The 12,500-nt window shown below is 44.1% G+C and overlaps 2 protein-coding genes, 1 long non-coding RNA gene and 2 other non-coding genes across 7 annotated transcripts in view; 3 read left to right on the forward strand and 2 right to left on the reverse strand.

Moving 5' to 3' along the window:
• si:ch211-51c14.1 (protein kinase C and casein kinase substrate in neurons protein 3) overlaps positions 1-3,690 on the reverse strand; it is a 13,067-nt gene extending 9,377 nt beyond the window's left edge. For 2 of the 3 annotated variants that reach the window (XR_004776178.1, XM_035527177.1), the window contains exons 1-2: positions 3,484-3,690; positions 1,361-1,452 (exon numbers count right to left, since the gene is read on the reverse strand). Coding sequence is in view for 2 of the 3 variants with exons in the window: in XM_035527177.1 (XP_035383070.1) it covers positions 1,361-1,444 (84 nt within the window). In the remaining variant the exon portion in view is untranslated. The remainder of the gene's footprint in view (positions 1-1,360; positions 1,453-3,483) is intronic. The other variant, XM_035527183.1, reaches the window with a different exon arrangement.
• Positions 3,691-6,021: 2,331 nt separating this feature from the next.
• LOC113590907 lies at positions 6,022-7,513 on the forward strand. The gene is made up of 3 exons (XR_003412144.2): positions 6,022-6,101; positions 6,545-6,574; positions 6,778-7,513. It is a non-coding gene; the product is annotated as an uncharacterized LOC113590907 (long non-coding RNA).
• Positions 6,325-6,413, forward strand: LOC113590909. The gene has a single exon (XR_003412146.1). It is a non-coding gene; the product is annotated as a small nucleolar RNA SNORD88 (small nucleolar RNA).
• Positions 6,610-6,697, forward strand: LOC113590908. Its single transcript, XR_003412145.1, has one exon. It is a non-coding gene; the product is annotated as a small nucleolar RNA SNORD88 (small nucleolar RNA).
• A 3,568-nt stretch (positions 7,514-11,081) lies between the features above and the next one.
• The window catches only part of shank1 (SH3 and multiple ankyrin repeat domains 1), a 93,478-nt gene continuing 92,059 nt past the window's right edge, over positions 11,082-12,500 (reverse strand). The window contains exons 26-27 of the mRNA XM_035533005.1: positions 11,681-12,500; positions 11,082-11,458 (exon numbers count right to left, since the gene is read on the reverse strand). The exon at positions 11,681-12,500 is cut by the window's right edge and continues 62 nt beyond it. Coding sequence (XP_035388898.1) covers positions 11,371-11,458; positions 11,681-12,500 — 908 coding nt within the window. The 3' untranslated portion in view covers positions 11,082-11,370. The remainder of the gene's footprint in view (positions 11,459-11,680) is intronic.

Here is a 12,500-nt window from a genome sequence, read left to right on the forward strand (position 1 = left end):
TGAGGAGAGAGACTAACGACATTTCCAGACTGAGTGTCCTGTTTGTTGCTGTGGGGTCTGGAACAAGCTGTTATCCTTGTCTCATTGTCTTTCCTTCATTTTTCTTCTCTCTCTCTCTCTCTCTCTCTCTCTCTCTCTCTCTCCCTCCCTTTCTCCCTCTTCTGTGGTTTGCACAAAACCTCTTTCCATCAGTCTCTCAGAAGAAGTGAAAACAGCTGAGGAATCCACAATGTTGGCCAAGACCCACAGCAGAGCATTGCCTGCCAGCCAATCACAGCAGCCCACACAAGCAGGACATGACCGCCGCACCAATCACAGTGGCTCCGTCACATCACTAAAGTGGTTAACCATTAACAGTGACTGAGACAAACACAAAGACATCCCATCAGCCATTGGTCAACAGCCAACCAATTGCGAAAGAGCCCGTGGGATCTATGGAAGCCCAGCATAGCCATTCCAGGGGGAACCGTCTTCCTGCTCTGAACTGGGGACCAGCCAGTGCAAGCCAACAGTGCCATAGCCCCACCACCAGAGCTGGCTCTATGCCAAGAAGGACAACATCTCTGCAAAAAGGCCATGGTCAGGAGGACTGGGCTGGATAATAACCAGGAAGATTGATCAGAGAGGGCTGGAGCTTTGGGTTCTGCAGGAACACAGCACGTCAGAGTCCTGGGGGACAAGACTCTTCCCTGGGTTTAGACAGGGCTCTGCTTGTGATTTTAGTCTAGACCCTGCCCTGGTCTTAGATTAGACTCTGGAGTGCTGTCAGAGTGCCATAGTTTGGTAACAAACCTTCTCAGATTTTTTGAAATGATATCCTTTTGTTGGGAAAGTGAAAGAGAGAACGAAAAAGTGGATTAAGGTGAGTTGGTGAGGAAAAGATCCAAGAAACCGGCAGCAGCACTAGCCAAGCACACGGCAAAAGCATCCAATGAGCACACAGATAATTTAAATGTACCCAATCAGTGAAGAGAAAGTCACAAAATCATCCAGTCAGGACAGAGAGAATATGAAAAACAGCCAATAAGAGAGCAGAATAGCAGCAAGCCAGCCAAAGTGGTAAAAGTTGCCCTGAACCTATGAATGCACCAAGCAGTCAACGGAAACACAAACACTACACAGTAATCTTTATCAAGATGAACAAAACAACCAGTATAAGCATTCCTTTGATGAACTTACACAAAGATTTTTAGTTAAAACATACACATACAAAAGGGAAAAAGATTTCCTGAATGTGTAGACTGAAAAGCAAATGTCTAGAACTTTTCCTATTCCAAACAGAAATGTAATGCATACGGCTTGAAGTACTTATTTTCTAGAATGCTCTAGAGGAAAATACATAGTGGAAGATGCTCAATGCCTTTGTAAGCCGTGGCCTCCTCACCATCCAGAAGCTCTGTTTGTTGGTATCCTCTGGGTCACTCTCTGGAGGGACAGACGACATGCTGAACTCTGCATGAGGGAGAGAAAAACAACCGAATGCAAATTTGGCTGGGAACCAACTTCAAAGCTGAACTGGAAAATCTCACGAAATAGTTTCATTTTTAATTTCATAGTTTGTTTGGTTTTTTGCCTTTATTATAAACTAAGCCTAATCCGGGATATAGAACTTTATTATTAAGTGAAAAATCATCACTACATGCATAAAGTTAAATAAATAAAAGCTACACATGCAGACTGCACGCAACTGTTGAGACAGGGGTCTAGCTGTAAGATGAGCGTGACCTGTTGCCTGTGGGGGTGGACTTTGTAGCATATACGAGTGAAATGCGTGTCTGCCCGGCTCGTCGTGCGTTCGGGAATGAGTACAGAGATCACAGGAATGTGGAGAGGGCTGTTGATGCAGCAGGCCACAAATGTGGTGGTGCTTACAAGCTTCTTTAAACGGGCATTTCTGAAGCAGCGACCGGTCTGCCACGCCGTTAAACATGTCTGCTGCCACTTCCCTTCAACTCATAAAGACGAGACTGACAGCGAAACAAAACTCTGCTGGAATATTTTTTAATAGGTCAGGTGGTCAAAGGCATGGCAGTGCACGGATGACGCGCGAGCCAGCACGCTTGCCTCTCGAGTTCTGGAAGGATAGAAGGTGCATTTTTGGGAGCAGAGCTGAGCTGTTCGTAGTCAGTAGTCAGGAGTTTCAAGCGCATAGCATTCGCAAGCTGGAACGCTCCCGACCGCACCCACAATCCCCAGCTTCGAAACCCGAGTCATCCCAAAATAAACGGGGGGTGAAAGTTCATTATCACCAACGGCCTGGAGCCCCCTACCACTGTCTCACTCTTGCAGCTGGCGGGCCCAACCTATCACGTGCAGCACAACACACAAGCGCGTATGTCCTTCCTCACACACACCACACAAAAACAGTTACCCACACCAGCAGATGTGGATAGTAGACATGTCCACAAACACACACTCCTTTGATAAGCCAGCACACTGCAGGGCATAGTGTTGTGTAAATGTAGGCTATCACAAGACTGTTTTTTTTGCTAGTGTCTCTATCTCTCTAACAGGGTTTTGGCTAGTACCTTGTGCTTTTTAGTGTCCCAACACTTTACTTCTGTCTCTCGCCATAACTCTGTTAATCTGTCCCTCTCTTCCCCTTTTGCATGGACCATTCTATTTTTGACCTTTGACCTGTCTTCCTGTCCCCTCCTCTCCAGTGCTCTCCATCATGTTGTGAATGTAGTGAGGGGACGTTGACCTCCTGACTTCTCAATCCTGTCTCTGTACGTATGTGGCCTGCCAGCAGGTTCCAGAAATCTCACTGTGACTGTGCCCTATTAGGAGCTAGTAGTCACCCCTCTGCTGTCCAGAGTTATTCTGTTTTAGTGTATTTAATATATAGTTCTCATGTACTTCAGTTACTACTGTATTACAACATGCTTTTTTGTGCCAGTGTGCAAGATATCAGGAGGTTAAACTAAGTACCAAGAATTAACCCAATGTTCTGCAGGATATGCAAACCCTCACACGCACGCACGCACGCACACACACACACACAGCAGGATATGTAGTCCAATGTCATGACTGTGGTGTGGGGTTGGCAGGAGTAAATCGGTACACATTTGAGAGTGTCAGTGTTACAGAGCCCAGTGCACACCCTTCAGAAGGACTTGCTTTTTTTTTTACACTTCTGTAACCACCTGGGGCTTCTTATGAGACTGTTTACTGTAAACGTTTCACAGCAAGTTATTTAGTTAAGCTCTGCCCCACCTCCTGCAACTTCTCCCTTCTATTTATACTCTCTCTCTCTCTCTCTCTCTCTCTCTCTCTCTCTCTCTCTCTCTCACACACACACACACACACACACACACACACACACACACACACACACACACGCCAAGGCAATATATAGCAGCATATGAATGCATGAATGCATGTGACAGAAATAGAGAATGGTTCATGCATCAAATATCAGTCCACTGCAACACTCAGAGAAGAGACACAAAAATGTGAGGAAAAGAGTTTAAAGAAACCTACCGTTATCTCTTCCAGGCGAGTTTTATTGTTTCGGGGCGTTTCTTTAAGAAAAGAAACTTCTCCGTCCGATTTTCCCGATGTTTTTCCGATTTCACCACTCCCTCTCCTCTAACGCTTCTCTCATTCAATGTCAGTGTTTGATGAGGTGGCTTCTCTTTCTCTTTCTCTTTCTCTCTCTCTCTCCCTCCCTCTCTCTCTCTCTCTCTCTCTCTCTCTCTCTCTCTCTCTCTCTCTCTCTCTCTCTCTCTCTCTCTCTACAGCTGTGCAGCGGAGGCATATTCTTGTCGTCTTTATCATAACACAGAAGTGTGACTCCTCCCCCTTTTCTCTCAGCGCCCGCCCGAATATTGTGGGTAATATTGTGGGTAATATATGTGGGTAATATTGTGGATAATATATGTGGGTAATATATGTGGGTAATATATGTGGGTAATATATGTGGGTAATATTGTGGGTAATATTGTGGATAATATATGTGGGTAATATTGTGGGTAATATATGTGGGTAATATATGTGGGTAATATATGTGGGTAATATTGTGGATAATATATGTGGGTAATATTGTGGGTAATATATGTGGGTAATATTGTGGGTAATATATGTGGATAATATATGTGGGTAATATTGTGGGTAATATATGTGGGTAATATATGTGGGTAATATTGTGGGTAATATATGTGGGTAATATATGTGGGTAATATATTTGGATAATATATGTGGGTAATATTGTGGGTAATATTGTGGGTAATATATGTGGGTAATATTGTGGGTAATATATGTGGGTAATATATGTGGATAATATATGTGGGTAATATTGTGGGTAATATATGTGGGTAATATTGTGGGTAATATATGTGGGTAATATATGTGGGTAATATATTTGGATAATATATGTGGGTAATATTGTGGGTAATATATGTGGGTAATATTGTGGGTAATATATGTGGGTAATATATTTGGATAATATATGTGGGTAATATTGTGGGTAATATATGTGGGTAATATTGTGGGTAATATTGTGGGTAATATTGTGGGTAATATATGTGGGTAATATTGTGGATAATATATGTGGGTAATATTGTGGGTAATATATGTGGGTAATATATGTAGGTAATATTGTGAGTAATATTGTGGGTAATATTGTGGGTAATATATGTGGGTAATATTGTGGGTAATATATGTGGGTAATATATGTGGATAATATTGTGGGTAATATTGTGGGTAATATTGTGGGTAATATATGTGGGTAATATATTTGGATAATATATGTGGGTAATATTGTGGGTAATATATGTGGGTAATATTGTGGGTAATATTGTGGGTAATATTGTGGGTAATATATGTGGGTAATATATGTGGATAATATATGTGGGTAATATTGTGGGTAATATTGTGGGTAATATTGTGGGTAATATATGTGGGTAATATATGTGGATAATATATGTGGGTAACATATGTGGGTAATATTGTGGGTAATATTGTGGGTAATATTGTGGGTAATATTGTGCATAATATATGTGGGTAATATTGTGGGTAATATATGTGGGTAATATTGTGGGTAATATATGTGGATAATATATGTGGGTAATATTGTGGGTAATATATGTGGGTAATATTGTGGGTAATATTGTGGGTAATATATGTGGGTAATATATTTGGATAATATATGTGGGTAATATTGTGGGTAATATTGTGGGTAATATATGTGGGTAATATTGTGGGTAATATATGTGGGTAATATATTTGGATAATATATGTGGGTAATATTGTGGGTAATATATGTGGGTAATATTGTGGGTAATATTGTGGGTAATATTGTGGATAATATATGTGGGTAATATTGTGGGTAATATATGTGGGTAATATATGTGGGTAATATTGTGGGTAATATTGTGGGTAATATATGTGGGTAATATATGTGGGTAATATTGTGGGTAATATATGTGGGTAATATTGTGGGTAATATATGTGGGTAATATTGTGGGTAATATTGTGCGTACTATATGTGGGTAATATTGTGGGTAATATTGTGGGTGATATATGTGGGTAATATTGTGGGTAATATATGTGAGTAATATTGTGGGTAATATATGTGAGTAATATATGTGGGTAATATATGTGAGTAATATATGTGGGTAATATTGTGGGTAATATATGTGGGTAATATATGTGGGTAATATATGTGGGTAATATTGTGGATAATATATGTGGGTAATATTGTACTTTTTGGGACATTATATATGGTCCAGTTACCACATTAGCACAGACAAACATTTTGTCCAGTCACTGCATAAGAGTGAATGATAATCATTTGACAAGTGTCTTTCCTTGCCATTGAGATTTGGGATTATTAAAGAAGATGGTATTTACTACTAACCCAATAAACGGATATTAAGAAACACACTTCCTCAACCCTTCTCCGACGAGTCTCACATGACACGTGACAGAGAACTCTTATTTTGATACGCTCGAAGGCGTTTTGAACAGGCGCTTTGGGTGGATACCTAAGGGGCCTCAGCACTCAGACTATAAAAACAACCGTCGGGCGGTATTCTGTCTTTTTTCGAGTCGGGATAGGGTTTTGAGTATGTGATTTTTTTCGGCGCCGCCAGACGCTGGTAAGCACTTGTTTATACGTTGCCGTTTAAAAGTCCTTATATTTCTATTCCAAGCTCTCAAATTGTTGCATTGCCAATCGCCTGTCAGCGCTTTTTGCATTTCGGCATTTACTACGCGGTGCCATGTGGAACACACGTGCGCTCTAAGGCTAGCTGAAGCGCGTCGATTAATGTGCACAACTTGCCGCACGGCACTGGCGATTAAAGGCGCGGCACGGTTAGAAGTCTCTTGTGATGTTTTGCACTGGGCTCAGACATTCCGTGGTGCTGATGTGCGGCTCTGCTTAAGACACGGCAGAGTCTGAAGAGACCGTGTTAGCGACCAGTAACCTATCTGGCGGAACCTTTCAGTAATCCGCCAGGACGTCTTTAACTGGCTGTAAGCATAATACCACTTGTGGTTCAAATGCAATGAGTGTTAATCATGTCTGGTTTTCTTTCAGGGAAGATCCATGCATCCTATGGATGAGAAGGTATGGAGCTAGCTGAAACTCAAGTCTGTTTGACTTTCCTCCTGTGATGTTTTGCACTGGGCTCTGAATGTTTGTGGTGACTTGTGCAGCTCTGCTCTTGACATGGTGGAGTCTGAGGGGGGACCTGTTGAAGCTGACATGATGGCAATAATGTGTAAATGCACAGGTGGGACTAATTCTGTTTTGTTGGAATTTTGTTTCAGGTGAGGTGCTCCCTGACAGACCATGGCTGTGGAATGATTAGGCAGTCCTGGTCTACATGGTTTCTCACCTATTAAAGCTGTAACCTGCTTCCACCTTTTTCACCATTGTTTTAAATCAGTTGTGCACAACTGGCAGGGTATAGCTTTCAGTCTTGTTGCCTAACATCTTACTGAGTTTTAAAACATGAGTGTTCTGTATTTATTCCCTGCATTGTGTGCTTGTCCTAAATAGTAACGTGCAGTAATTGTCCTGTGTAGCTGAGATGTGAGTGATGATGCTTGGCCGTGTTTGAGCAGAAGGGTGCAGCCGGTGTGCACGGAAGTCCGTTGCCACGCCCTGCCTCATTGCTGTTCCCTGCACGCCAGAGTTGGGGCATTTGACACCCTTCTACCTGTGTGGGCTGTGCCGTACACTTAACTATTCAGTTTATAATGCAAAATAGATTAACATGTTCCAAATTGTATGCAGCTGGATGTCAAGTGTAATGGATGAGCAGTCACAATAAATGAATATGAACAACTTTGGCCAAGTTGTCATTAGCCTATTATGCATGTTGGATCTGTAGTATGTGATGGGGGCAGCCCTGGAGCATCCAGTCCTGCAGAGATCATTTAGCTGCTGTTGGTACACTGGAGCTGGACTAACTACACCAACCCCTGCTACTTAAGAGTTGCAGTTATGTCTACATGTACCTCATTCCTATGGACTTGAATAAATGTGGGAAATGGTTGTCCAGAGGTGGTCTGGTTGGCTTATTTCCTTTGGGAACCATTTTGTGGCATAGGACCCTGTGAGTTTCCTAGCAGCTATTGTGATGTGTAATGATGAACTAAACTTCCCATCCATGCTAAGGGGGAGGTAAAAACTTCTCCAGTACAGGCATACATTGTTTAATGTTTCTTGTTTATGGTCTGGCACTCAACACCACTTCTACGCTAAAGCCGGTTCATGAGCAGTCTGGTGGACTGCGCATGGAGGTCCCAGGTGTCCTCAGATATTCTGGAATGCCCCAGCAATGAGTTCTGTTCCTGAAATAAAGCTTTCTCTGTACAATCCAGAACAAAGCGCAAACCACTCAACCTTATTCCTGTGTCTTTATTATATTTCTAATAACTTTTATTCATATCTTAAAACATTTGTAATTCATGTGTATATGACCATGTATGTGTGTCACATATACACACACATATATATGTATATAGTCTGTTAACCTTTTGTCTCTTTAGAGTTAGTTTTCTTCCATATTTTTTATTTACCCCCCTCCCCCCAAAGGAAACAAAGCTGCTTTCTGCACATCCTGGTCTGTTCCTGTATGCCATAGTGCTCACCTCATCAGTGGCTATATTTCTTGGGCTCTATATGGATTTTAAGTTTCCATATTATTCAAACCAGGATGAGGGATGTACCCAACTTTCTCAATACAAATCTCTATAGCAAATGCATAGCCTGGGCTGAGGAAAGCACTCCTGCATGGCTATAATATGCTCCTTTTGTAATACAGTGGTTACAGGAAATATCAAATAACTGCTGTGAGTGTGATCTCACCCCCCCCCCCCCCCCCCCCCCCCAAATCCAACTGTAAATGTGTTGCTAATAAATATATTTCATCAAATGTTAACATTACAGCTGAAACAAAATCAGATTCAGCTAGCCCTGAATCTTTCTCTTCCCACTATATATCCCTCCTGACGAAAGGGTGAAACACCCCCCACTCCCAACTGGTGTAATGATGGTAATGGGTGATGCTGCAATAGCTGGACAATCAGGCAAATGAAATGTGTGACAGGCTGTCTGCTGCAACAGTATTAGAAGACACTAGCGAACTCGAGGCGTAACAAAAAATGTCCAAACCGAACAGACTTGCGTCAGGATGTGCAGAAAGCATTAGGCATTAATAACAAACATCTTTTTTTTCATCATGTTAAACATTATTTGGAAGACAGAGATTCTGTAGAACTTGGAATTCTTTTTCTTTACATCTCAGACCATATTTAGGATGACCATGTGTTTCATCGTCCTTACTGTTATCGGCAACTAGAACGTACCAGAAATGCACACGGAAAAATAACACAACTCCCTCCGGCTTCGCTAAACGTCTGTCGGCCTAGTGGATCTTTCTCCCCGTGTGGGACAGTGAGCAGTGGCAGGGGATGGAGTCTTTTCACACCCGTAGTAAAATGAATGTCAAAGAAAAATGCAGAGAACCTCTCCTGATGAGTTTATGCGGTCCATGCTCTGGATACCTAGGGATTATTACTTCATGAAAGCAAAGGAATTACGATGGAAAAGCCCTTTTTTTCATTGACTGAGCAAACGTGTGTGACAGCTGAGGACGACGGCGGTCGCTCCCAGCACCACACACCCCACGCAACGTTTCAGTGTGGGAGACAGTGCCTCACGTTTAAAATAACATACGTCACCATGGTGACCGGAGATAGTGGTCTCACTGATAGTCATTGCATATAGTGACATCCCATAATTCAGGGTTCGATTGTGTGGTAAAGAAGAGAGCAGGGTGTTTGTAACAGAAACTAGTGCTGCTGAATACTGAAATAATACTGAATACTGCTGAATACAGTCCAAACAAAGTCTGAAACATAATCAAAAGTAAATATGCCTGCTCAGTTTTGCCACAGGACTGAAAACTTTGTAACCAAATAACCCAGCAACCCATATGGATGACAGCCAGGACCATGAGAACGATGACGGCACTAAAGAACAAGATTTTTTTATAACAACAGGAGTATCTCAGACCCATTTAAAGTTTAAAAATCGTCATAAGAACAATCGTCATATTAAAACAGATATAAGCACGGATCCCGCAACACCCGATGAATCCAGGTCATCTGGATCCATGCTCCACTTCACTTCGCCTCCCAAGAGTGTTTGTCGGCTAGGGCGAAAGGGGAGTGGCTAGGGTGAAGGGGGCGTGGCTAAGGAAGAGCGCTTTGGCCTGTTCGCTCTCTTCCTCCCTCCTTATGGATAGGTGTTAGGTTGACTGGTGTAGCAGGTCTCTTCTATGCACTGAGAGTCTGTCGTAAAAATGTTGATACATTTCCAGTATTTCCTCATTGTTGATGTCTTTCCTCTAAATGTTTTTTTTTTTTTTTTGCTTTTTTTTATTGTCATTTAGCTCAGATCCATACGATAATATTTAGGTGTCCCATAGTTCCATATTTCTAATATAAATAAGTGATTTGTGGATACAGAATATAGAGGTGTGTTTGGCCTTGTGTGTGTGTGTGTACGTTAGAGGGTGTGTGTGTGTGTGTGTTAGAGGGTGTGTGTGTGTTTGTGTTAGAGGGTGTGTGTGTGTGTGTTAGAGGGTGTGTGTGTCTATTTTCTTGGTCTGGGCACTTATTTTTTTGCTACGGGTTTGTAATACAGTGACCAGTCTGTGTGTGTATGTGTGTGTGTCTGTGTGTGTGTGTGTGTGTGTGTGTGTATACACACACACACACACACACACAGACACACACAGACACACACACACATACATACATATATAGAGACGTGACAAGTTAAAGAAAGTTCTAGCGAAATACATCAGCACAAGACCCAAGCAGAGGTGTTTGGTAAAAGCCTCCAACAGATGAGGTAAAAACAGACAACTGACACCATTCGTGTCTCTACTAAGGCCATGCAGCTCATATCCATCCATCTCTCTCTCTCTCTCTCTCTCTCTCTCTCTTTCTCTCTCTCTCTCTCTCTCTCTCTCTCACACACACACACACACACTGCACAAATGCATACGGAAGAGGGCTCAATACATAGACAAATTCTCACCATGTAAATATTAGGCAGTAAACTGGCCACTGTTTCAAGGACTTCCATTGTTACGTCATACTGAAGGAAACACAACACTTCGCTCTATAGGTTTGGACGGCACCAATGAGCTTCTCTCCTCAGTCAGGGACCTACTAATCAGGCAGTAGCTGAGCCAACTACACCAATCAGGAATCTACCAATCAGGCGGTAGCTGAGCCAACTATACCAATGCTCAGACCCGATCTGGTTCCTCAGCTGGGTTTTTGGTCAAGAAGTCACAAACAAATCCGCTCCAGAACGGGAGAGTAAGGCATAGAGTCACCAGCAATATGGACTCAACTCAAAGAGGAAAAGAGAAAGACAGCAATGGAGCACTCAGGATCATATCATGCTTTCTCTCTATCGCGCTTCTATATACCGCAAAATTAGAATAATAAATACAAATAAATAAACTATAATAGCATTTAGCCATTTCTCAAAATATTTGGCTCAGTTCTATCACGGTCATATTATATATATATATATATATATATCTGATATTATACGATTCCCTGTTTCTGTACTGATCACTTCAGGCCTTTCTTCGACGAGTGTAACTACATGAGTGTATGGTGAGAGTGTATGTTCCATGTGTATTTGTCAGTGTGTGATGAGTGTTTGCGTTGGATCCAGGTGGAGAAGTGAGCCAGGGCTTGGCTAATCCCCATTCTCCCTTTCTCCATCTGTCTGGCTTCCACGGCTCCTCCTTCTCCGGCGGGCCTGGCTGAAGACAAGGTTCCCTTGTCCTGCTCGGGCTGGACATGAGTTAGCAAGGCTCTGGCCTCTCAGCTGCGGGAGCCCTCATCCCTCACTGGCTCTGTCCGTCCATCCCGAGGGGAGAGAGACGAAACGAGGACAGAACTAGAGGACAGCCTGATACAGGAGGGAAAGTGTAGAGGCTTTACACCCTTTTACACCTCTCGCTTTCTCTCTCTCTCTCTCTCTCTCTCTCTCTCTCTCTCTCTCTCTCTCTTCCCCATGCTGCCCCCTTTAGCTCATGCAGTGGCCAAATCCCAGCTCATAGCTCATACACGCCCCCTCTCTTGCCCCACCCCCACCCATCCACCTGTCTACAAACCTGCCTCTCTACCTCACCTGTCCATAACCCTCCTGAGCGCTCTCTCTATATTCATGCGGTGGCCCACCCGGGTGACACCCAGGTCCAGGTAGTCCTCCTTGGTGAGAGAGGGCAGGTGCGTGCCGTCAATCTCGTTGTCTAAGAAACGCTCCCTGTGCTCGCCCAGGTTCAGGTAGGCCAGCCAATCGGCAACATCGTACTTGGTCCAGTATGGGAGAGGCTTGGAGGCGAAGGGTTTGGAGGGGGAGGGAGGCGGTAGGTGGGGGTAACTCAGGCAGGTGGGAGGGGGCACTGAATGCAGGGGTGGGGACGAAGTCCCGGAAAGGAAATGGGTGGGCGACAGCGAGCGAGAGACTACCAAAGACGAATTTGGAGGTGGTGGTGCCCCAGAGGGGGCAAACAGTGGAGGGGAGGGGGAGAAGTAGGGGTCGCCCAGGGGGTTGGCAGGTGACGGCGGGGTAACAGAACCCCGGAGATCATACAGGCTGCTGTAGAGGGGTGTGGTTGGGAGGATTGGAAGGGAAGACGGGCGGGGTGGGCCCAGTTTGGGCCGGTCGGAGGGTGAGATGAGAGGGCTTGGGGCGCGGCGGCGCTGGGCGTGGTGAGACTCCGCCTTGCGGGACTCTCTGCTTGGGATGAACTGAAACTCCAGGGCCTTGGATCGGTAGGTGGGGCGGTGCTTGGGCGAGGTGGGGTACGGGGCGTACGCGGAAGGCGAGACGGGCGAGTGGGAGCGGGCGGCAGGGGGCTGTGCCGAGGGCGAGCGAGCCCAGTTGGAGTAGAGCGGGGGCTGGGACGAGGCCGTGGGAGACGGGGACAGGGCTGGCTGAGACAGCG

The sequence above is a fragment of the Electrophorus electricus genome, chromosome 1 (genome assembly GCF_013358815.1).
Source record: "Electrophorus electricus isolate fEleEle1 chromosome 1, fEleEle1.pri, whole genome shotgun sequence".
In the NCBI taxonomy this organism is placed as follows: domain Eukaryota; kingdom Metazoa; phylum Chordata; class Actinopteri; order Gymnotiformes; family Gymnotidae; genus Electrophorus; species Electrophorus electricus.